The sequence below is a fragment of the Dermacentor albipictus genome, chromosome 4 (genome assembly GCF_038994185.2).
Source record: "Dermacentor albipictus isolate Rhodes 1998 colony chromosome 4, USDA_Dalb.pri_finalv2, whole genome shotgun sequence".
Taxonomy (NCBI): Eukaryota; Metazoa; Arthropoda; class Arachnida; order Ixodida; family Ixodidae; genus Dermacentor; species Dermacentor albipictus.
Window position 1 is genome coordinate 23,159,885 of NC_091824.1, and position 24,921 is coordinate 23,184,805.

The window sequence follows — 24,921 nt, forward strand, 5'->3', positions numbered from 1 at the left end:
AGCCCTATACTAAAGGTGGTTTGGGAGGACAACCCTGATGCTGTTCTCTGAATGGCGTTCGTCATAGATGCACATAGTGCGGAACTTCTTGCCCTTTCGGAGAGCATCCGCCTTAACTGGTGAAAATACAAATTTCGTCGCTCATTTTACCCGTGTTCCCTGCATTACACCCTACAAGTCACTAGCATGGCAAAAAAAAAAGAGAATTCTTCAAATGTGGCTGTCAGGCGGGTTCGTGCTTACTAACCGAGACTTAATGTACAAAGATCAGCGCTAAACGTATCAAGACGCGAAGCAGTATCTGTTCATCTTTGTATGTCAAAAACAGCAGGGTCCTTCTGTACTTTTCTTTTGGTCGCATTACTCCCACCTAAATCTAAGGGAACGTTCCTTATAGGGCGTGCGCTCGACGCATCACAGCGCTGACTGAAGTAGAAGGGCATCTTAGCAGATTCTGTGCTGATGCCACAAACGTACGTTTTGTGCGTACGCAGATTTTGCGCAAAGGTCTACTGCCATTTGTGCATTTAGCAGCATTTGCTCCGGTATGTTTTTTCCTTAGACAACCAGCTCGAGCCGCAAATAGCAATGAAGTTCCCTTTGTGTTATCGAAGAATTTTTCCGTTCTAATTCTTTTATTGTCATTCTTGTAGATCTCCACGGTCTTCTTTGTGTGCTCTCTATGCCCTTCTGCTTACGTGATCGTACCACTTGCCACCTTCGGTCTCTAAGTGAAACTTTCGGGGAAGCTTCCTGACCAATCGAAAAGTATTGAAGGAGCGTGGCAACAGGATAGAGGTTTCCACAAAAATTACCAGAGGCAACTTTGATGCTAGTGTCTCTCGCAGCTGGGGGTGTGTTGGTCAAGCCAACATTTGAATGAGTGTTAATACATAAATTTGCCTGCACTTTGTCCTTCAGCTTTCAAATGACTTCATGGCTTTGCAAAATAACTTTTTCCAAGAAAATATAGCGTTATAAATGTCAAAATTCGCAGCGATTATACATTTAGCAGTTATTATTTGTGCTTTGCGTTTTGAATGGTAGGCTGCTGCTTCAGCATTTAAGCAGATCAGAGTAAGGCAACTAAGGCATCTTATAGGATATAACATTTGATAAGTAAAGTCACAATAACGTTGAAAGAAGATCAGCACGATGATCAGATAAAGCGGTGTACTAGCCATCCTTTCCATGGTAGCTGAAGTGTCGCAGCGCTAGAGTTCTCCCTGGTAAATTTAGTAGAAATCTCTGCGTGAAGGCCGAACACGCGTCGTGTGCTCTTATCAACCTTTCGATAATATCACATGAAGGAGCCAGCTGTTCCAACGAGACAAGAATATGAAATTCTGAAGGCTATCTGCAGCTCTAAGAGCTGTAAGAGAAACAGCAATGTGGCCAGGCTCACGACTCTTGCCCGTCTCATGCCCCCGACAGGTGTGGTTCGATTTGTGCTCGCTCGTACCCAAGTGGGTATGCCGTGGCCTGCGGTAGTTGCGGCTGAGAAGGCGGCTAGCATGTTCGTCCAGCCGCGCCACGATGGTGCCATCGTCATCCGTGTGGAGTGCGCGTGCAATCTCCCACCGAGTGGCTCCGGACGAGCCGTGGTACGCGGTCACCATCATGCAGGCCAGGTACCAGGGAGACAGCAGCACGTTGCTCGCCGGACCCTTCTTGCGCATCAGGAGGTACAGGTCCACGGGAAACTGCAGCATCGCTCCGGCTAATTCGGGCGCCAGGCTGAACGAAGCATTCAGGTAGCTGCGGCGATAGAGAGCCGCCGTTACGCGCTTCATTGAGCAGAGGTGGCTACTGTAGTAGTGGAGGCGGGACAGGACAACATGTACCACCGGCGTAGCTTACTCATAAGAACACAGTACCAAACGCAATGCGGGCAGACTGTTCTGCACGAACACAAGACTAACAGCAATATGAAGGGCATGTTGGAACAGCAGAGTAAATTACACACGTGCGCAGACTATAAAGAGCAGCAAACACGATGCTATTTGGCCCTGCGTTCAGTGGTCATTTTTCTCAGTGCAGTTGCGTTGGCGGTGCTGCCGTATAAACATGCATTTCAAGCAACCAGCCTAAGTGAAATATCATGAGCAGGTCAATGAGCCAATACTTGAAGACCGCACAGGGATCACCATCGACAGCGTAATCGTAGTCCTTCTATATTATGTCTGGTGCCGGAAAAAGCCTATCACGCATTCAAAATTACCACTCTCATGGGCTAGCGAGCCTCACATTCTGGTTGCAAATTTCGACATTTTAAAATACCGCCTAGTTATCCGGCCTCGTGCACGGCACTGCGCTTCCACTGACGCTCATTCTCTAACAGAAGTAGAAACATGTAAAAATGGCAATGCTTAGCCGCAATGTCTTATTTCGAAATCATGAAATGTGCGTTTATACACTCGCTAAACCGCATATAAACAAATATTGTTAGTTTGTAGTTGTTCACTCCAGCATAGAAGGAAACGCCGATACATCAAACTAAACAGTTCAATATTGAGCATTTACTGATTGCGGTGTTTTAACCGAGGCCCAACTCATTATAGGGCTTCGAATTCGAGTTCATTGCCATCCATTGTACACTAGGGTCGGGTACAATCGATGGCAATGGATGGCAATGGATGGTCGCAGTCGGAGAAATTCCGACTGCGACCGCTAGCAGGTGCCCTATAGGAAGCGTGTCCTGTGTTTGAATTTCCTTGCAGCGGCAAATGCTGCGACAAAAAAATAATATAATTTGAAGCATTTGATTCTGTCGAAACTTCAGCAGTCATGGAGGCTTTACGGAATCAGGGTGTAGACGAGCCATATGTAAAAATACTGAAAAATATCTATAGCGGCTCCACAGCCACCATAGTCCTCCATAAAGAAAGCAACAAAATCCCAATAAAGAAAGGCGTCAGGCAGGGAGATACGATCTCTCCAATGCTATTCACAGCGTGTTTACAGGAGGTATTCAGAGACCTGGATTGGGAAGAAATGGGGATAAAAGTTAATGGAGAATACCTTAGTAACTTGCGATTCGCTGATGATATTGCCTTGCTTAGTAACTCAGGGGACCAACTGCAATGCATGCTCACTGACCTGGAGAGGCAAAGCAGAAGAGTGGGTCTAAAAATTAATCTGCAGAAAACTAAAGTAATGTTTAACAGTCTCAGAAGAGAACAGCAGTTTACAATAGGCAGCGAGGCACTGGAAGTCGTAAGGGAATACATCTACTTAGGGCAGGTAGTGACAGCGGATCCGGATCATGAGACAGAAAGAATCAGAAGAATAAGAATGGGCTGGGGTGCGTTTGGCAGGCATTCTCAGATCATGAACAGCAGGTTGCCATTATCCCTCAAGAGAAAAGTGTATAATAGCTGTGTCTTACCAGTACTCACCTACGGGGCAGAAACCTGGAGGCTTACGAAAAGGGTTCTACTCAAATTGAGGACGACGCAACGAGCTATGGAGAGAAGAATGATAGGTGTAACGTTAAGGGATCAGAAAAGAGCAGATTGGGTGAGGGAACAAACGCGAGTTAATGACATCTTAGTTGAAATCAAGAAAAAGAAATGGGCATGGGCAGGACATGTAATGAGGAGGGAAGATAACCGATGGTCATTAAGGGTTACGGACTGGATTCCAAGGGAAGGGAAGCGTAGCAGGGGGCGGCAGAAAGTTAGGTGGGCGGATGAGATTAAGAAGTTTGCAGGGACCGCATGGCCACAATTAGTACATGACCGGGGTTGTTGGAGAAATATGGGAGAGGCCTTTGCCCTGCAGTGGGCGTAACCAGGCTGATGATGATGATGATGATGAAATAGTTTTATAGTGGTGCGATGAGGTGCGTTCGAAGAGAAAAATGGACAGCCAGCACAGAAGAGCGGGAAACCTGCTATTCATTTTCAGATTCATTCTTCTTCCCAGCATTATCACCAACACAGTGTGCAGCGCAAATGAAAGAAAATAAAGAAAAGAGCATCTCGTGCGCTGCTACGCCTTTGCTGTCTCTGGCCTCGGCCCGCATCAGTAAACAAGACACGAAACATCGTGTATGGAGGAGTTCAAGTGCATCGGAAACAATAGGCAACGATGGTAGCTGCTGTGTACCTTTCCAAAGCAAGCAAGCGGCAACGGTGAGCACACATGGGGCTGACCACGCACAGGCAGTCACAGCATTGCCTGGACAGTTGAGGCGCCAAAACGCATGCGCATGACCGGTGAATTGCGAGTTAAGTGGATGCTCTTCAAACAAGAATTCCTGCTTTTTCATGCCATTATACTTTAAGACTTCTTGTGCGCTAAAAGGTAGCCCTTCTTACCAGAGTGTCGAACCGAAGTTTTTTTTTCGTTATGGATTTTCGTTCCGACTCAGAGGAAACGGTTCAGTGCCGGTTGAATTCCGCAGAGAAAGAAGTGACGGTTCAGACAGTTCAGTTTAGTTTGCATAATTGAAGAAATATTACACAAAAATTTGTTTTGCGAAAACGAATTCTTGACGGGCGCTGCTGCTGAGTTGCTCATAAAGGCTATCCGTGTCGTTCGTCTTGTCGCACAAATGAATTATGAAGATCGAATACCAATCATGGAATCTATAGGAAGTGAAACTTTAGGTAGAAAGAGATAGGAGAAATTATTGGGGAAATGCCGGCCGCTGCTGTGGCCTGCTGCTCTTTTCTACGTAGTGTTGCGACCGGGTGTCCCAAGATTTGTAGTATGCATTCTGCGTGGAGGAGTAAAGGAACGTGGGGCTGGGCGCGATATACAAGACGCTTAAGAACACGTGTATAATACACATGTTCGAGAGCTTGGAAGAAGTACAGAAAAATAAGATGTTCATGATCAAGTTCTAGCAGCTGATCTCCCCAAGCGTCCGTTTGTTTTTAGCCTCTGCGTAGTCACAGCCAAGCCGTCATCCCGCAATCCAACGTGAGGAGACGGGTGGCATCCAGCAATCCGGAGGTTGGCAGCCCTTTCTCTCAGACGAGAGCTACACACATCACTGTATATGAACAGCGAAGGCCGGAGACACACTGACTCCTTCTCCGGTGCGGACACAGCACTTTAGGCGGATGATAGGTGATGGGAAGTAATGCCCCTTCCTGGCTCAGCTTCTGCTGGTTGAACCCGTCTTGGCAGATGCTCCCGTCTTGGAAGAACCTCTCATCGAAGAATCCCATTGGTGGCGAATAATCGTCACACTTGAGGATGGCTTTGACGAGGTCGTCGACCCGTTCACAATATATCGTTCTCCGTGACCGAACGTTCTCGCAGAGTAAACGGCCCATCACAACAACAGAGAAGGGAAAGAGGAGAAAAGGAGGAGGGTCATGAGGAGGGAGGACGGAGATAAACAGAAGGGTACGACTATACATGCGCGTTCTTGTCCGAATGACCAATTCACAGCTTTGAATGTATTCCGGCGCGAACTGAAGGTTCTGACAGAGCCTTTGTGGTTCGCTTTGTTAATACTAAATGTGCGGCAAACGGCCCAGTAACATTTCTTTTCAACTGCCAATTGGCGCTAACAAAGAATTTTGTGAATACGGGCCCTGGGCCCGGGATCACAGAAAGCTCTTATCGCAGAATTATTCGTGAAAAAGAATTGCAGCAATTCCTGATACGGTACACATTTTCAGTAAAGGCGATCAGCCAATTACAAAAATCTGGTACGAACGAAATATTTAGTGAATTCGGCCAGCGGATCCTGTTTGCCAGAAACATGGATGAAGGGTCAAAGTTAGCTTGAGAAGAGTAAGGATGGGCACGGCTCTCACATCTCTGATTCTGTCAGTCTGTATTTTTCAAAGAAAACACTACTTGTCATAGCAGACCCGATTCATCTACCGAATGCTGATTTAGGTCCAATATCGGAAAGCGAGCCGACATCTTTCTTCTCGCATAGTAGTGCACAGCCTTTACACCCAGGACCGGCGCAAGAATATAAGCGGACCACGCGCCTCTCACCGGCTCGCAACCTTCCAGCAGTGGAGGAGGTCAAGTGAGCAGAAATCACACAAAAAAGGGGATCCTCGAAACTCGCGTATTTTTTTTCAGCGAGGTGTTTCTGTCTGAGCAATTTTAACTTACCCTATGCTAGTTCACCCTCTCTCTACCATTTTTCACAAGACCATCATCAGCATGAGGGCGTGTCATACCCGTTTATTATAGATAACACGTTTGCAACGACCCAAGATAGTAGACAAAGAAAGCTTAAAATTATAATTCACATTGTCGAGCCATATGTCAGAGGCCATGTCACTTTCATTACACTAACTTCAGCCCTTGCCAACTAAAAGCCACCATCCAGCTTGGAGGCGCTTTATTTGAACGGTCGGGCTTAACACCCTGAATACCGCAAAACTATTTGATGGTTGTCCATAATTTGTAACACTTACGAGGGCATTACTAATATGTCTTAACCCTCCCCCCCCCCTTTCCCGACGGGGTACGTTGGAAACCTTAACAAAGCTTGTGGTTGTGGGCAGGAAAGAGCGGCTACGATGCGGGCATTCCAAATCTATGTTTGCTTCTCGATGCAGGTGTCTTAGCCCTGCTTTGCACTGTAAACGCTCTAGCAATACCAGCTTGCTGCTCTTTCCATGCCCAAACACCCTGTTTAGCATTGTTTGTGACTGTGCTTACGTCATGAAACTTTTGCTTTTGGGGGGTGATGTGGAAATGAATCCCAGGCCTCCGAAGCATAACCCTAGCAAAACTTTTAGCGAACTTCTTTCTTTGATGAAGACACTTAATGCTAAAATAGGCAAAAATGATGCAGAGGTGCTCTCAGAACTTTATACAGTAAAGGAAATTCAGATGAATCTGGAAAAGCAAATGACAGATTTAAATGACAAGTTGACAGCTGTTGAAGAAAAATTAGAAGCATCTGAAAACTGTGCCGAGGTGGAAGTTGCCCGAGCAGTGACTGAGGCTGTGGGTAGGGAGACGGCCTGCATTTACGGTTGTTTCAATGAATTCGAAGGTTGGCCAAGGCATGATAACTTGATATATTATGGCGTCGCTGATGACTGGACACAAACGTGGGCTGCTTCTGAAAAAGAAGTGCGGGACATAATTTCTTCAGCGCTCAAAATGGAACTGTCGAACGAGGCCATATCTTGCGCCCACAGACGGGAAGTTTTCGCAAAATAAATGCCGTTCGATAATAACTAAGTTCACTAGTTTCAAAACAAAAAGCGAAATATTTTCCTCAAAATCCCAAATGAGAACGATAGGTATCACTGTAAGTGAATATTTTTGCATTTCCACCCGCACAGCCCGCAAAAAACTATTCGAGTTTGGAAAAGGTAGCGGGGCACAGTTTTCAGTAAGCTACAATAAATTGATGATCAAAAGGAAGGCTTATATGTACCAGCCATCTACTAACAGCGTCTGTGAGATCGAATCTGGAATCGAGGTTGATGAATCATCCTTGCATCCTTCTCAAGCCACCGTTCGATCTTCCGCGCATGACACACCCCCGGCATAGCTAAACTCGAACACACACCGCCTTGCACCTGATATTCATCTGCTCTTTTTTAACATTCGTAGTGTTGTAAATAAACGTGATGACATATCATCCCTAATCGATACATGCACTACCGGCATTGTCACTTTAAAAGAGACCTGGCTATCGTCAAAAATATCGAACAAAGAAGCATTCGAATGCCAACAACAATATTGTATCTATCGGTGTGAGCGTGGTACTAGATTAGGTGGTGGCGTGCTTATCGCTGTGGCCGACAGGCTCAATTCGTTTCACATTCCTCTTTCTTCCGGTTTAGAAGCAGTCTGCGCAGGAATTAGAATAAGCCACCGCGATGCTATCTTTTGCGCATGTTATAGGCCACCGGGCACTTCCTCTACGTTTTGCGCCGAACTTCATGACCTGCTTAATACCATCGTAACAAGGTTTTCACACTCACCCATTTTCCTAATGGGGGATTTCAATTACCCCAACATAAACTGGTCCTATCCTGTAGCAGCTGTATCCGACTCATGCAGTATTAGCAAGGCATTTCTCGATTTGTGTTTTGATTTCCATCTTACTGAGTTGATTACTCAACCAACTCGAACTACAGCAACCGGTGCTAACATCCTTGACTTAGTTTTGACTACCGCTCCGGATCTTCTCAATTCTTTAAGTATTTTGCCAGGGCTTAGCGATCATTGTTTTATTCATTTCCAGCTTAAGGAAAACGTCAACCGTCCCAATAGCAAACAAAAATACATTCGAGACTACAGTAAAGCCGACTACGCATCAATGAACACACAACTTGAAGCTTTTGTAGAAAAATATATGCCGGACTTTTACACTCGGAGCGTTGAACAGAACTGGTCGCTTTTTAAAAATGAAGTTAATGAATTAGTACCAAAATACATACCCCTCCAAGTTGTCCCGTGTAACCATCGAGCAGCGTGGTTTAATGCATCCCTAAAACGTATCTTGAACAGGAAGAAGTGGCTGTTTCGCCAAACTACAAAACGGAACACAACTGATAGCTGGCGTGCGTATCAGCAGGTTGCTTCACTGTAAAAAAATGCAGTCAAAGAAGCTAAGCGCGTTTTCTTTTACAATACATTTTCATCTCTGCTGACTGAAAATACTAAAAAAATTTGGAGTACTGTCAAGGGTTCCGAATGAAACACAATATCGTTAACTGATGTAGAAGGTGCTGTTGTTCCACAAGGAGAATGTTGTTCTCTACTCAATGAAGTGTTTTCTAAATCGTTTTTGAATAACGTGTTGCCCTGTGCTTCTTTACCTGAATTTGTTAAGATGAATTTTCCTCAGATGGAGCCCTTGTTACTTGATCACGATGGTGTCGTGAACTTGATTCGTAAGAGAAGGATATCGTCATCGTCAGGAATAGACGATATTATTTCTAAATTTTTGAAAAATACCGAAGTGTACTCATCCATAATTATGTGCAACATCTTTTTGCAATCTATTCTGTCATGCTCATTACCAAATGACTTTAAAGTCGGCAAGGTGGTTCCATTAATTAAGTCTGGCGACGTTCATTCACCTTTAAATTACAGGCCAATTTCTCTAACAAGTGTGCCATGCAAATTTCTAGAGCATATAATATACTCTAATCTCATCAACTTCCTAATACCATATTCATTTTTTTCATCTCGTCAGCAGGGGTTCCGTAAATCGTTTTCCTGTGATACTCAAGTTATCTCATTTACACATGATATCTGTGCCGCGTTGGATAATGAATTTCACATTGACACCACCTTAGTGTTTTCTAAAGCATTTGATCTCGTCTCTCACCAATTACTTTGCCTAAAATTAAATACACTTAACATTGACCGTAATATCTCATGCATTGAACACTTCTTATCCAATAGAACACAATTTCTCTAAGCTAATAATTTTGACTCTTCGCGTTGTCCTGTCAGTTCCGGGGTGCCGCAACGTTCTGTTCTCGGATACTTGCTTTTTCTCATTTATATTGTAAGCATTTATGCGGACTTCATCTTCATCTGTACAAAGTCATCATCAATCATCGGCTCGTGTTCATTTTTGCATTGACGTCATTTTTCCTTCTTGGAATTAAGCGCCATCTCGACCGTGGTATTTCGAGTGGTGGAGGTGCTGTGTATGGAAGTGCTGGGGAAGTGCTCACATGCCTTTCTAATGCCGGACTTCAACTAAACACGAGGAAGTGCCATTTCGCTAGCACAACGATTAAAGTCCTGGGTCATCTCGTTAGCATAGATGGCATCCAGCCCGATCCGGACAAAATTTCCGCAGTGCTCAGTTTTCCACGCCCACCTAATGCAAAAGAACTGCGCAGCTTCATTGGACTCACCTCATACTTTCAACGTTTTATCTGGAACTTCGCCAGCATTGCCTCGGCCCTCCAAGACCTCCTTGCTAGTTCAAGTTCCTTCGATTGGAACGAGCAATGTGAAGCCGCGTTCCGAGAACTCAAGCGTGCCCTAACAACCCCACAAGTTCTTTATCATTTTGATGACAAGGCGCCCACATTACTGCATATTGACGCTAGTGGCGAAGGAATTAGTGCCGTAATACTGCAGCGCGACCACGAATTTCGCGAAAAGGTTGTTGCATATACAAGCCGCGTTCTCACTTCTGCGGAAAAGAAGTACTCTATAACCGAACAAGAGTGTTTGGCTGTTGACTGGTCCATTCAGAAATTACGTCCATATCTCCGCGGTCGACATTTCACGGTTGTGACTGACCACCATGCCCTATGTTGGTTGTCGACCATCAAAAACTTGTCTGGACACCTCGGCCGCTGAATACTCCGATTACAAGCATATAATTTCGATGTCATATACAAGCCCGGAAGGAAGCACCAAGATGCGGATGCTGTTTCACGATGCCCATTACCACCATCATCGGAGCACGTCACATCCCCTAGTCAAATTGGCTGCAGGGAGGACGCATCGTGTATTACACTGATTTCTTCCTTGGCTCCATCAAACCGCCCTTCAGTGCTTTCCACTCACGAGCGCGCCGATTTTTATTGCCGTACTATCAAGCGCCTTAGCGGTGTTTCATCTCCACCCAGGATCAGGTAACAGCAGATTTGTTGAAGGATGGTGGGCAGATTGTTCTAGAAAAACTGGCCACCCTGTATACGCAATGCCTCATGACTTCGAGCGTACCGGAATCTTGGAAAAACGCTAACATAATCCTAATCCATAAGAAAGGGGACGCCAAAGACTTGAAAAATTATAGACCGATCAGCTTACTGTCCGTTGCCTACAAAGTATTTACTAAGGTAATTGCAAATAGAATAAGGCACACCTTAGACTTCCGTCAACCAAAGGACCAAGCAGGATTCCGTACAGGCTACTCAACAATAGACCATATTCACACTATCAATCACGTGATAGAAAAATGTGCGGAATATAACCAACCTTTATATATAGCTTTCATTGATTACGAGAAAGGGTTTGATTCAGTCGAAACCTCAGCAGTTATGGAGGCATTGCGGAATCAGGGTGTAGACGAGCCGTATGTGAAAGTACTGAAAGATATCTATAGCGGCTCCACAGCCACCGTAGTCTTCCAAAACGAAAGCAACAAAATCCCAATAAAGAAAGGCGTCAGACAGCGAGATAGGATTTCACCAATGCTATTCACGGCGTGTTTACAGGAGGTATTCCGAGACCTTGATTGGGAAGAATTGGGGATAAGAGTTAATGGAGAATACCACAGTAACTTGCGATTCGCTGACGATATTGCCTTGCTTAGTAACTCAGGGAACCAACTGCAATGCATGCTCACTGACCTGGAGAGGCAAAGCCGGAGGGTGGGTCTAAAAATTAATCTGCAGAAAACTAAAGTAGTGTTTAACAGTCTCGGAAGGGAACAGCAGTTTACGATAGGTAGCGAGGCACTGGAAGTTGTAAGGGAATACATCTACTTAGGACAGGTAGTGACTGCGGATCCGGATCATGAGAATGAAATAATCAGAAGAATAAGAATGGGCTGGGGTGGGTTTGGCAGGCATTCTCAGATCATGAACAGCAGGTTACCATTATCCCTTAAGAGAAAAGTTTATAACAGCTGTGTCTTACCAGTACTCATGTACGGGGCAGAAACTTGGAGGCTTACGAAAAGGGTTCTACTTAAATTGAGGACGACGCAACGAGCTATGGAAAGAAGAATGATAGGTGCAACGTTAAGGGATAAGAAAAGAGAAGATTGGGGGGGCGGGGGGGGGGGGAACAAACGCGAGTTAATGATATCTTAGTTGAAATCAAGAAAAAGAAATGGGCATGGGCAGGACACGTAATGAGGAGGGATGATAACCGATGGTCATTGAGAGTTACAGAATGGATTCCAAGGGAAGGGAAGCGTAGCAGAGGTCGGCAGAAAGTTAGGTTGGTGGATGAGATTAAGAAGTTTGCAGGGACAACATGGCCACAATTAGTACATGACCGGGGTAGTTGGAGATGTATGGGAGAGGCCTTTGCCCTGCAGTGGGCGTAACCAGGCTGATGATGATGATAATGATGATCTCCACCCTGTACCAGGCTACGGAAACAGCTCAAACTGTTCAAGTTGAACGACGACGTGCTCTACCGGTACATTTTTCACCCGGAAGGTCATCGATGGTTTCCCGTTATACCACGCTCTCTTCGCGCTGCAGTTATGCAGGCCTCACACGATGACCCTACGTCAGGCCACTTGGGCTACCACAAAACACTTGAGCGCATACGCAGCCCATTCTTTTGGCCAGGTCTTTCCACGAGCATAGCTAGATATGTTGTCTCGTGCACGCTTTGCCAAAACCGTAAGCGACCTACAACTGCTCCGGTCGGGACGCTACAGCCACTTCCTTCTCCAGCACAACCCTTCTCTGTCGTCGGCATTGACCTTTTCGGGTCACTCCCACCTACTCCAGACGGTATTAGATGGATCGTCACTGCTGTTGACCACTTGACCCGTTACGCTAAAACAGCCCCAGTACGTTCAGGAGCTGCCTCAGAAGTAGCGGCCTTCTTCTTGCAGGCTATCTACTTACGTCACGGGGCCCCTCACGTTCTTTTGAGCGACCAAGGCAAGGCATTTCTTTCAAGCACCCTTAGTCAAGTTCTGCAAGCGTCCAACACCGTGCACAAGACAACGCCTAGCTACCACTCAAACTATTTGGCTAACAGAGCAATTTCATCGCACGCTGTGCGACATGCTCTCCATGTATATTCAACCTGACCATCGTAACTGGGATGCGATTCTCCCATTTGTAACATTTGCATACAACACGTCTGTTTAACGCACCACCGGATACTTTCAGTTTTTCTTAGTATATGGCCGCTACCCAACCTCATCACTTGACGTTTCTTTCTTCTCTGGCCCCGTCAACGCTTCACTATTCATTTGCGAACAGTTTGTGTCTCGTCTTGCCCAATGTCGTCGTCGCGCCCGTATGAACACTGAAGCCAGCCAAGACAATCGCAAACATCGGTACGATGCCTCTCACCGCGTCGTTTCCTACCACCCTGGTGACGATGTGCTCCTATGGACACCTGCACGAACAACCGGTTTATGTGAGGAGCTTAAGTCTCGATATATTGGCCCCTACAAAGTCATAGAGCAGACCTCGCCAGTGAACTATCACGTTACACCTGTTGATGCACCAACTGACCGACGCTGCCACGGGACAGAGATCACGCACGTTTCCCGCCTTAAGCCTTTTCATGTCCGTTCCACTGTCTAACATGCGGCCAGGCTGGCCGCTTCCATCCATGGGGGAAATTAGTGTAAGCATTTATGCGGACTCCATCTTCATCTGTACAAAGTCATCAATCATCGGCTCGTGTTCGTTTTTGCATCGACGCAATTTTTCCTTCTTGGAATAAAGCGTCGTCTCGACCGTGGTATTTATATATTAATTATTTGCCTAACTGTGTAGCGTCCTCCATAAGGTTCTTTGCAGATGATTGTGTCATTTACAGAGTCATATCATCAAATTCTGACACTCTAAAACTACAATTTGATCTAGACAAGGTAACTAACTGGTGCGACACTTGGAAAATGCGACTTAACAGCCAAAAGTGCAAACTAATGAGCATTTCCCGCAATACTGCTTCGTCTAACCTATCCAACTATCACTTGAAGAACTCTGTACTTGATGAAGTCAGTTCCTATAAATACTTAGGCGTCCACACAATATCAAATTTTTCCTGGCAAACACACATAAACCACATCACTAACAATGCTAACCGTACGCTTGGTTACCTCCATCGCAATTTCTCTATGGCACCCGCTAACTTAAAGCTACTTCTATACAAAACACTAATACGTCCTAAGCTTGAATATGCCTCTTCTGTATGGGACCCTGGCTTGGATTACTTAACGAATGCAATAGAATCTATACAAAATCGTAGCGCGCGCTTCATTCTTACTAATTATTCTCGGACATCAAGCGTGACATCTATGAAGGCTACTTTAAACCTCCCTCTCCTCTCATCCCGTAGGAAGTTAGCACGCTTATCACTGCTGCACAAAATTTATTATTACAATCCGGAATTAAAAAGTGAACTGTTGTCCGATCCTGCATATATATCATATCGTACTGATCGTCGGCATAAATTGAGCGTTCCACACTGTCGCACGAACCTATTTTTTTATTCATTTATTCCTAAAACTACCAATGAATGGAATCATCTGCTGGCCTCAATTGTTAACATAACCGATACATCTGCTATTAAAAGTACTATTGAAGAATAATTTTGTTAATCCGCACTTTCTAATTTTTTTTCTTGTTATTATTATACCTTGTTATCTGCACATTCTCTGTATTTCGTTCCACTCCCTTCTGTAACGCCTTCGGACCTTGTAGGTACAATGAATGAAAGAATGAATGAATGGTGCTGCTAGTTTTCAAATTGGGGGAAAACTGCATGCATTTACAAATGAGGTGCCATAGTTGAGCCAAAAATGCAGGCAATGCACAGACAAGAAGTTCCCGAATAAATGGCCAACCTCATCCGAACACCGTTTTCTTTTTCTTTTCGGTTTCAATCCGGCATTATACGCAAAGTTCCGGTTCAGTTCCGGCTCTAGCGACAAGCAACGTTTCTTTTGCGTTTTCGCTTCAGTTCCATTTCGATATTCGGCTTCTTATTATAGGGGGAACATGGACAGCCGAGACATCGGTGGTGGCACTTAAACGTTTGCCCGTCCACAAAATTACCTTTCCATTGTACTGCAAATGTATAATGAACATTTTGCCCCCGACACGCAACGGTAAGCAACAGGTATTCTCCTTTCATCATTCGTAGCGGAATGCAGCAATCTAAAGGAAGGTTTGGCGCATTCCTCACCGACTTGAAGCCCAAAACAATCGAATGTAACTTCGAGGTACACGCACAACACGTTAAAGCAAATCAATCTAACTGTAGAGTAAAACCCATTTCCGCCGCAGTCGGTGATTTCTGTTTAAATTTTGTGTGCTTATTCGAATTGCTTTTTCCGACTATAAAGGGTGTTATATACTTATTTTTTTGTTGTATTTCGTTCTAGTGCCACCAACGGGCAATGAATTCTCATTATAAGACTACATTCTTAGGCTAGGTGGTGAATTCTTGCGTGTAATAAGCAGCGCAAATTAATTATTCTCATTAGGCCATTCCCTCATCATTTCCCCTTCCCCTTCATGGCTGGAATGCATGAGGTATTTGAATGACAGTAAAAATAAATAAAATAATCCAAAGAATATCGACTGAAGCCGTCGGTCAGTTTTCAATTACTGTTATTACTGACATATGATAATTCTTCGGGCCTGCGAGGTATTTAGAACAAATAAATGAATAATTTCAGTAACATTTTACTTGTAGACTCATTATAGCTGCTTGCATTCTTTCACAACACCTTTTCCCTCTTGAATCTGCATTTACTTTTTCCGTCAGCGTAATTTCGTGCGGTCTTTTCCTCGTCGCGACTGCGCTTTTTTCCTCGTTACGACGTCGTTACGTAAAGTTTTCTCGGCGTCTCGTTTTCTTGGCCGTCCTAGCTGACAGGTTGATACGGCAACACATTTCAGCGAAACAAAAATTATCTTGGCCACACCATTCAGTGCTGTGACAGTGGTTTTGTCAGAGACATATAATTGGTACTGAGGTGGTGGCTATCTCTGGCGACAGCATCATCTACAAACGAACACTCGATTCGCGCTCATGCAGCCGCCGTTAAAGTCCTTGGGTCGTCGGCGATCGGCTTTGATCTGACCGCCGAGTTACGTGATTGGACGACAGCCTCATCGCGCCTCCTGGTGAGGGCCAGGAGCACATAGCAGACTACGTGCGCCGCGCGCGAGATTGTTCTCTGTTCGCGACCGATGAGCAAACGTGCATGCGTCGCTTCACGATTCGCAAATGTACACAGATCGGCACGCGGAGAACATTTCAACCACATGTGCAGTGTCAGGCAAATTGTTCTCATCATCATCATTTTCATCATCATCATCATCATTATCAGCCTAGTTAAGCTCACTGCAGGGCAAAAGGCCTCTCCCAAACTTCTCCAACTACCCCGGTCATGTACAAATTGTGGCTATGTCGTCCCTGCAAACTTCTTAATCTCATCCGCCCACCTAGCTTTCTGCCGCCCCTGTTACGCTTCCCTTCCCTTGGAATCCAGTCCGTAACCATGAATGACCATCGGTTATCTTCCCTCCTCATTACATGTTCTGCCCATGCCCATTTCTTTTTCTTGATTTCAACTACGATGTCAGTAACTCGCGTTTGTTCCCTCACCATATCTTCGCTTTTGATTGACCATATCCCTTTTGACCACCATATCTTCTGTTCACCATGATTCTTCTTTCCATAGCTCGTTGCGTCGTCCTCAATTTAAGTAGAACGTTTTCGTAAGCCTCCAAGTTTCGGCCCCGTACGTGAGTGCTGGTAAGACACAGCTGTTATGCATTTTTCTCTTGAGGGATAATGGCAACCTGCTGTTCATGATCTGAGAATGCCTGCCAAACGCACCCCCCCCCCCATTCTTATTCTTCTGATTATTTCAGTCTCATGATCCGGATCCGCGTTCACTGCCTGCCCTAAGTAGATGTATTCCCTTACCACTTCCAGTGCCTCGCTACCTATCTTAAACTGCTGTTCTCTTCCGAGACTGTTAAACATTAGTTTAGTTTTCTGTAGATTGATTTCTAGACCCACCCTTCTGCTTTGCCTCTCCAGGTCAGTGAGCATGCCTTGAAATTGGTCCCCTGAGTTACTAAGCAACGCAATGTCATCATTGAGCCTCAAGTTACTAAGGTAACTTAATAACTGTCTCTTGCTAGACAGTAAATTATTGTTTTATTGTGGCTCCTTTAATGTCGTAGATGCCTGGCTTCACTTTTGAGACATTATTTCCACTGCAATTTTTTTTTTTAAACCGACCAGCCTTTCTCAGTTCACGGGCTCTTCACATATTCACAGAAAGAAGAAATAAAAGCTAGCAGCCAAAGACGTTGAAGACCACGGGCTAGCTCATATTTCGCTTAATGTATCGCGGCGCACCAGGTGCACACAATATAAATATTTTTTTCTCCTTTTGGCTCAAGCCACGCGACACAACCGGCAGTTGTCACAACTTTTCTAAGATACGGGAGTTTTAGCCCGCATGTGCCGTACAGTCGTAGACGGCGCATGCGTGGCCACACACGTAGAGTTTAGCTAACATTCATGCTAATCAGTACCAACGCGTCTATGGGTTCGTTTTTCTAAGGAGGCATGTAGTGGCTCTTTTTGTACAGTGCAGTATATAAAAGGTCGGCAGGTATTGCACCCTTGTAACACAAGAAGGCGAAAGCCTGCTGCGTATTTGGCAACACATGATGAAATGTAATCGGCGTTAGACATATTTTTATGACATATTGGTAATTGATTAGGTTATAGAATCGGGGCTAGGCTTCTCGCAAGACGGAACGAGCCGCAATACGAAGTACACGTGTGGCACCAAGGCCCAGCTGCACGGCCTTTTCCCGCAGTGGCTTACTTGGGAGGCCGTCCTCGCGAGCTGAATGAGCGCGCGCGCTCCTCCGTTGCTCGCCGCCGACAAACGCTGCCGCTGCCGCCGCTCCGACTGTGACGTCAAAGCTCAGAGTGCGCGCGCCCGCTTTCCTGCGCAACAACACGTGCTGCGGCAGCATTTACTAAACTTACACTGCTGCAGACACTTAGGACTTCTTACGTGTGGCGATGCGAAAGCATTATACCGTTTGTATAATCGGAACGTCATCAGCGCGCTCATTTCTTGCACTCATGACGTGGCGGCACCTCCTCCGCACCATCGAGTGTGCAGCCCAATGACGTACGCAAAAGTCAGCGAGAGGGCTGTGACGTGGCGTGTGCAATAATTCTCCCAGTATGCACACCTTTGTGAGTCAGAACGTGGAGCGGCCCTGGCTTCAGTGAAGGGTGCTCGTCTCGCACCCTTAAGGTTCGGGTTCGATTCCTACCCGGACCGAAATGTGCCAAATTTTCTTTTCAAAGGCATCAGTTTACTTTGCTTACGGAAACTTGCCTGGGAAATGTGACGTAGATCCGAGCATTACTTCACGTGGTTTAATTTGTCGCGGCGTCGGCCATTCTTCGTAACGGCGCAGTTTCGCCAAGGTAACCGGCTACATAGACACGTAGTGCTGTTTCGCTTTAATAAAGATGAGGGCTGAATGAACGTAAATCCCACAATAATTTGTTTAAGTATACTTCAAAATCAACAAAAATTGTGCAGCAGTAAGCCGGACAGTTAGAAATTAGTCGTTGATAATACGGATACCAAATCTATCAGAAATCAGCTGTTAAGATAAGTGTGCGAAATATGTCTGAGTGCTATGCTGCGGCCCGGGCAAGACGCCAATTCACTAATGTGCCTGTTCTCTTGTTTCTTTTTTCGTATACGGCAGCTTGTTTGACATCGCAAAAGCGTTTTTTCCACTTACATCTGGCAAGGCAAGACGGAAGGTAGCAGCGCATCGTCACTGGCGCCGGACTGCCACACGCATCAGAGAATCAAGTTACGCATTTAAGATTTTTTTTTGTGCCATTCTTACATACGCTTCAGCGTTCATATAAAAACAACGGAGTAAATCTGCTTATACGTATGACTGGACAGTGCTCTAAATCTAGCTATGGAGTGGCCATGCGAACGCTTTACTTGCAGACATTTGGCATTCTGATATACAGATAGTGAAAATTTACAGAGAAGTTGTCAGCCTCTGGTTGGTCGTGATATTCTGCGACGCGCGGGAAAAAATTGTCTTAAGCGATTAAAAAAAGACCTTCTACGATTAAAGAGAAAAGTGCATACAGTATTTGTTATCACGCGCACAACATGCAGCGCAACATTCGTTTCAATAAAGAACAAGCACAAAACAAGCATCCAACCAGCATCAGCGATGATACGGTGCTCCTGATAACAATGTTAAACATGCAGCGCTCCCCGCATCCGTTTTCCGGTAAAGAATACTGTTGCGCAAGCTGCCGCGGCGACGGCAGCTTGCGACGTGGGGGAGTGACGTCCCTAGCCTAATATATATCAAAGAACCAGCCAAGCAATTGATTTTATTGTTGTATCAGCAGCGCTATGAGTAGGTTATACAAAATGTCATCTTGCTCAGCACTGACGAACGATGCCGCATGTAGCTGTTGACCAGCGTACAAAAAAATCAAATGGAACACCGCGCGGCATTTGCCTTCTGCGCGCGAGAGGAGTGGCTTCACTCCATAGCTGGAATATAACGCCGAACCTATGCGCAACTCTACTCCTTGCGGGTGCATATACAGGAACACTACACACGCACACCACAAAGCTCTCCGATGCGCCATCGAGGAAGCAAACGAGCTTCGCCTCCGTAGCTTGGCTCGGCCGGCTCGTAGCCTCCGAGGTTTCGCGGCTCCCTAATGCGATCTCGGAGGCCACGCCTAGCTGCCAGGGTTCGCAGCACACCGCAGTGAGGGGGAGAAGTGAATGCATGGCCTAAGCCTGACCCCCAAGTTTGCGCCGGGGAGACCTCGAAGGCCAGGGCCAGCTGACGCTGCCTGTGTGGCTCGCCGTAGAGAGAGAGTAGTGCGTACACTAATATCTCGCACCGCTGTGCGTAGCTGCGCAGGCTGGCGCGTCATCCCCGAGATTTCGCCATGGCGATCTCGGAGGCCACGTCCAGCTGCGCCTACCCGCATGTCGTGGCGCGCATTCCAAATGACTGCGCTGATCTCTCGCACCAGCGCAGCGTGGCGCATGTCGCGCAGCCAGTCATGTGCAAGAAAGAGAGGTCAGTAGAAAAGTGCAGTAGTCAGCCGCTGCTTGTGTGCCATATACTTAATATGTTGCGCACGAGTGCATCGATTCGCGCGGCGGTGAGATATACCAGTATTGCTCCACAGCGTATTCGATGCGGGGACGCGGGAGTTTTGACTTGGCGTCTCGAACGAGTGCCGGATCACACGGAAAGCGATGTACTGCGTACGCAACCGACGGACATATTTCGGTTCCGGAGACACCTCTAGCTTGTAATGTTCATCGCCAGGAAAATTTAGTTAGAACCAGGTTCTATATACAATGATAATTTCAAGGGGAATTTCATTTACTTCGTTATGTCCATTATTTCCTTCTATCGCGTTTCGTTATAGCGAGGTTTGAGTGTAGTTACTTGGAGGTAAAAGTAGCACTGCAGTGATCTTGTATTCATGAGAATGCTGGCAAATGTGTTCACACATTGCTTGGATGGCCTTGGCGGCATGAAAATGCGTCTGGCGAACAGCGCTCCCTATGACTCAACGGGCGAGTCCCCACTAAAAAAGTTAGTAAAATGCTTTTCTGCATTGTAGTATAACAGCGCATTTCATAAAACATATCCGTAAATTACGAATAGTACCAGGCGGTCACTATCAAGTTCGAGGGAAGACGAGAACGTGGTGCCTTACTCTTACTTTGTTTAAGTCGCAAATCGAAGATCTACGTGAGGTGGTACACGTGTTTAATTGTAAGTGGAGCAGAACTTTACTGCACTTTACACAACTTGATAGCTTCACAGCACATAAGTCTCAGTCTCGTAGATGCGGCATATCTGCGCACGGTAATAGTTTCGGGTGTCAAAAGTGCGAACGATTGTAAAACCGCGGCGTTGATGATAATACAGCGAGGCGGGATGTGCCACCTAACTTGGCGGTTGTCCATGATGTGCGCCGCCTGTCACACAGGTTCAAACGTATGGCCTCGTGCTAACGGTGCTCACGTTTGGTTTTCCGCGCAGTCTGATTGTATTTCCCAGGTGCGTTGACGGGTAAGCATTAGAGCAAAACCACCATGAAAAGAAAGGCTGTGGCGTGAAGCATACACACAAATATGCTAACTAATTACGGCATTTTACGTTCTGCATGCTGCAGACACGCCATAGCGAGTGACTGCATATTTTCACCATTTAAGGTTCTTTGTACGCGTGAAGTTTTGCATTTATCCCCCATGGAAAGACGGTCACCATGGAAACCGTGACCTCGAGTTCGCCAGTGCACGCAGCACCATAGTTATTTGGCTGCCATGGCGGGAATGAATATGTTTCGGACTTTCGTTCCGTGAGTTACCACATTCTTCATATTGTATGAAAGCATGTGGGGGCCAGGCCGGCTAACACTGAATGTGCATTGAAGGGAGCATTGTTAATCTTCTAATCGAGTCAAAAAATTGAAATCTTGAATCCCACTATCTCTAGCGAGCCAGTTTTCCTCTGCTCAAGGACACCAAGGTATTAACGGCACTAGCGAAACAGGTGTCGGTTTACGAGATATGTTGCCTTGTCCTTCCAAATACAGCGCTTGTCAAATCTTTGCACCAGTGCCCCTGTGTATCACCCTAAAAAAAAATCTTTTTCTTGCAATTTTGGGATTTGGAAACTATTTAAATCTTGGTTATTCCAGAAGCTTCATCTTACCTTGTTACTACTTCTGCTGATCTTTATTACGTGATTGCAGTGAGCGATAAAACTTGGCCATGACTTGTATTTAGAGAGTATGCTCGCTTTTATTAAGCATACAACAGTGCCAACAAAGTCAACAGCAGTGGTAAAGCTTTCAATTAATTTTTTCGTGTGTATTTACAGCATGGAAGGCGTGTTTTGGGTAGCGTTCCTAACCTTATATGGTCTACATATATAAGAGGCAATTTTAGAGGCAAGATGCGCCACAGCGAGGGCTAGGCACATATTTTCTGAAAAGCGTCCGAGCGTCCGTTAAACAACACCAAGCGTTCAACAAAAAAGAAAAACAAAATACGGACCTCTCTACTCCACTATGACCCACGCCATAATCCAAGACTAAACAATTGAATACGCGAACACAGTGAAGGCACATTAAAAGAGGATAGGCTTCGCTGTTGTACATACCATGCTCTCGCATTATATACCACATGAGTTGCCGGAGAACGCAAATATCATGGATCCATCAATAAATCAGGTATATTTGTTCCCGCTCTGGAACGACATGACAAGTATGGACTGAATCTCCACTAAGAAGCTTGCGCTGGTGAGGGCCTTAAAGTAAACATACCCGTGTATATTGATATCGGTTACTCCCAGTTCCTTTGGCAGCATCTGGAACATCAGTGCGCATTAAAAAGCTTACTTTTAACGCACGCGCCAAAGGAAACAAGCACGACAGACACACACATTTGTGTGTGTGTGTGTGTGTGTGTGTGTGTGTGTGTGTGTGTGTGTGTGTGTGTGTGTGTGTGTTTGTGTTTCTTTTTGTCGCCACGTGTGTAGGCCACGCTATACGCCTTTGCGCCCTAGTATGACGTGTCAGTGAGACCAACGCGAGACCCTACTGAGCGACTGCACTGTGGCAAATCAGTGCCGACGACGACGCACCTTTGAACCTCGCTGCGCGGCTCTGCTGGCTCCTCGGTCGAGCCCGAGGTGTCTGCGTAGCTGCGCCCTGAAGAGCTCGAGCTCCACTCGCCAGGGCACCCGCTCAGCGTCATCGAAGACCTGCGCCGGCTTGTGCTCGAACGGCGACGCATGGCTGGCTGCTGCTGATGATGATGATAGCCTCATATTATGGCTCATACCCACACTGGGGGATTGGCCAAGAATTGCGTGCTGAAACGTTCACCTATTTTTTTGAAGTGCCACTTATTCGATGATAAAATATATATATATATATATATATATATATATATATATATATATATATATATATATATATATATATATATATATATATAACGAAAGAGAGATAAGAAAACATACAAAAACCAATAAAATACAAGACAAAAGTTAAAAATTTATTCGTTTTGTTGACGTTATGTAACTGCAAACGGCATCAAATACGTCCCTGTGGCTGACCCCTATAACTGACGCACCGAAAGATAGTATGGTTTCTGGTGGTAACATTAACCCTAATTTTGCGAACGGAAGTTCTAGATGTCTTTTTCTTAACAATTTGTATCGTCGACATGCCAAAAAATAATGATCTAGTGATTCTGTTTCTTGACAGTACGGACACAGAGGTGATAGCGTCAGACCAGTCCTGTGTAAATATAGGTTTAATGGAGGGACACGGCAGCGTAATCTCGTGACCGCTACTTCTGATTGTCTTGATGGACACCACTGGATTTTCCACGGAAATTTGAGGTGCTGATATTCTGTCCATGTTGTTATTGATTCACTGACATCTCTATGAATTGAATATTTTCTATATCTGATTGCTGTTATGTGAGCCACCAAAGGAAGAACCTGCATTATTGGTCCACTCAGGGATGCTCGCGCTAATGCGTCTGCCATTTCATTTAAATGTAAGCCACAATGTCCAGGTACCCATAATAGTTTTAGAGAATTCAACTGCGGAGGAACTAATGTTAGAAACGTCTTTATTGGTGGCGAATTGGGTGAAGCCGTAAGCGAAGTACAGACCGAAAGGGAATCTGTTATTATAACCGCACTTATTGAGTTCGACGGTAGTTTCCGGAGCGCTAATAGAATTGCTAAAAGCTCGGCTTCAAAAACAGGTGTGAAGTCTGGCAGTCTCAGGGAGAATGACCAGCCAAGCGGAAGCGAGAAGATGCCTACGCCCGCCTTTTCGTTGTTCACTGAAGCGTCCGTAGCTATTATGTTATTTGTTTGCACGTGTGCTAGGTAATCTTGCAACAGGTTATTTAAAAAAGTGGCTGATTGAAACTTAGAGTTTGGGGGGAAAATGTCATCAAAATCTATCTTAATATTCTGATGTGATTCGGTTGACGGAATTACCTCTCGGATGTTCACATTCAGGCTATCTAATTGTTTTTGAACAAATATGATCTGTGGAGTGTGAAATCGAGGCCAATGAGCAAGGAAGAAGGAATTTGGATCATTAATGAATGCGTATTCAGATCGTCTAAGCGGCAAGCTGTAAAATTTCAGGAATGCTTGAACTGTTAAGATGCGGAATCTGCAGGGCAATGTTGGAAGGCGCGCTTCTTGGTAGATAACATTAATAGCCACAAACCTGGGGAGTCCCAGACACAGGCGTAGTGCCTCACGCTCCAAAAGAACCAGAGGCTTTATTTTATAAGCAGGGCCGCCTGAGAACAAGACACACCCAAATTCCAATATGGGGCGCACATACATTTTATAAATCATCAACAATGTATCCCTACGTAGTCCATATTTCCGGTTACTCATTCTGCGCAGAATACCTAAAGCACGTTGTGCCTTACCTGCTACACTCTCTATGTGTGGATTCCAGTTAAGTTTTCCATTATATGTGATTCCCAAATATTTTAGAGACTCAACCTGTGGAATGGGTTTTTGCTTATAAGTTATAGAAATTGAAACCGGATCTATGACCGAGAACACTAAAATGGCGCTTTTGCTTACGTTTAATGACATACAAATTGTCTGAAGCCATACTTCTAGCGTGCTCATGTATCTTTGTAATTTTTGGTATAATGTGTTAATGTCAGTGTCGGCAGCAAAAAATGCAATGTCATCTGCATACACGTAAACGTGCACGTCCTGACAAGTGGGGATAGAGCTCATTAATATATTAAATCATAGTGGGGATAGGACAGATCCTTGGGGAACTCCGCGGGTTTGTCTGAATTTAGACGAAGAGCATCCGTCCTTGAAGCAATAAAATTCTCTTGATCGCAAAAATTCTGCCACCCACGCTGTTATATAATTGGGGAAATTACGACGCTGCAGAATATCAAGTAGAATTGAATGTTCGACGCTGTCATAAGCTTTAGCTATATCTAATTTCATCAAAGCAGAATATTCTCTCCTTTTCCGGGCAAGTTGGATGCGGCTCTCTAAATCAGCATGGGCACACCATATTGAGCAATTAGTTCTAAAGCCTATTTGATTTGGACTTATTATTAAATTATCCGTCATCCAGATAGTAATTCGACAGTGTAATACCCTCTCTATGACTTTGACCATATTAGAAGTA

The 24,921-nt window shown here is 45.3% G+C and overlaps 1 protein-coding gene across 1 annotated transcript; it reads right to left on the bottom strand.

Moving 5' to 3' along the window:
• Positions 1-1,283: 1,283 nt before the first annotated feature.
• On the bottom strand, positions 1,284-22,514 carry LOC135919219 (uncharacterized). The gene is made up of 2 exons (XM_065452921.1): positions 22,359-22,514; positions 1,284-1,758 (listed from the first exon to the last, which is right to left on the bottom strand). Exons 1-2 carry the CDS (start codon positions 22,508-22,510, stop codon positions 1,284-1,286), a joined length of 627 nt encoding a protein of 208 aa, XP_065308993.1. The 5' UTR covers positions 22,511-22,514.
• Between the last annotated feature and the right edge of the window lie 2,407 nt (positions 22,515-24,921).

Coding starts and splice junctions, on each gene's coding strand:
- LOC135919219 (XM_065452921.1), bottom strand. CDS start 22,510: ATGCGTCGCCGTTCGAGCACAAGCCGGCGCAGGTCTTCGATGACGCTG. Junction 1,759..22,358: donor CCGCGCAGCGAGGTTCAAAG/GTGCGTCGTCGT, acceptor CTATCGCCGCAG/CTACCTGAATGCTTCGTTCA.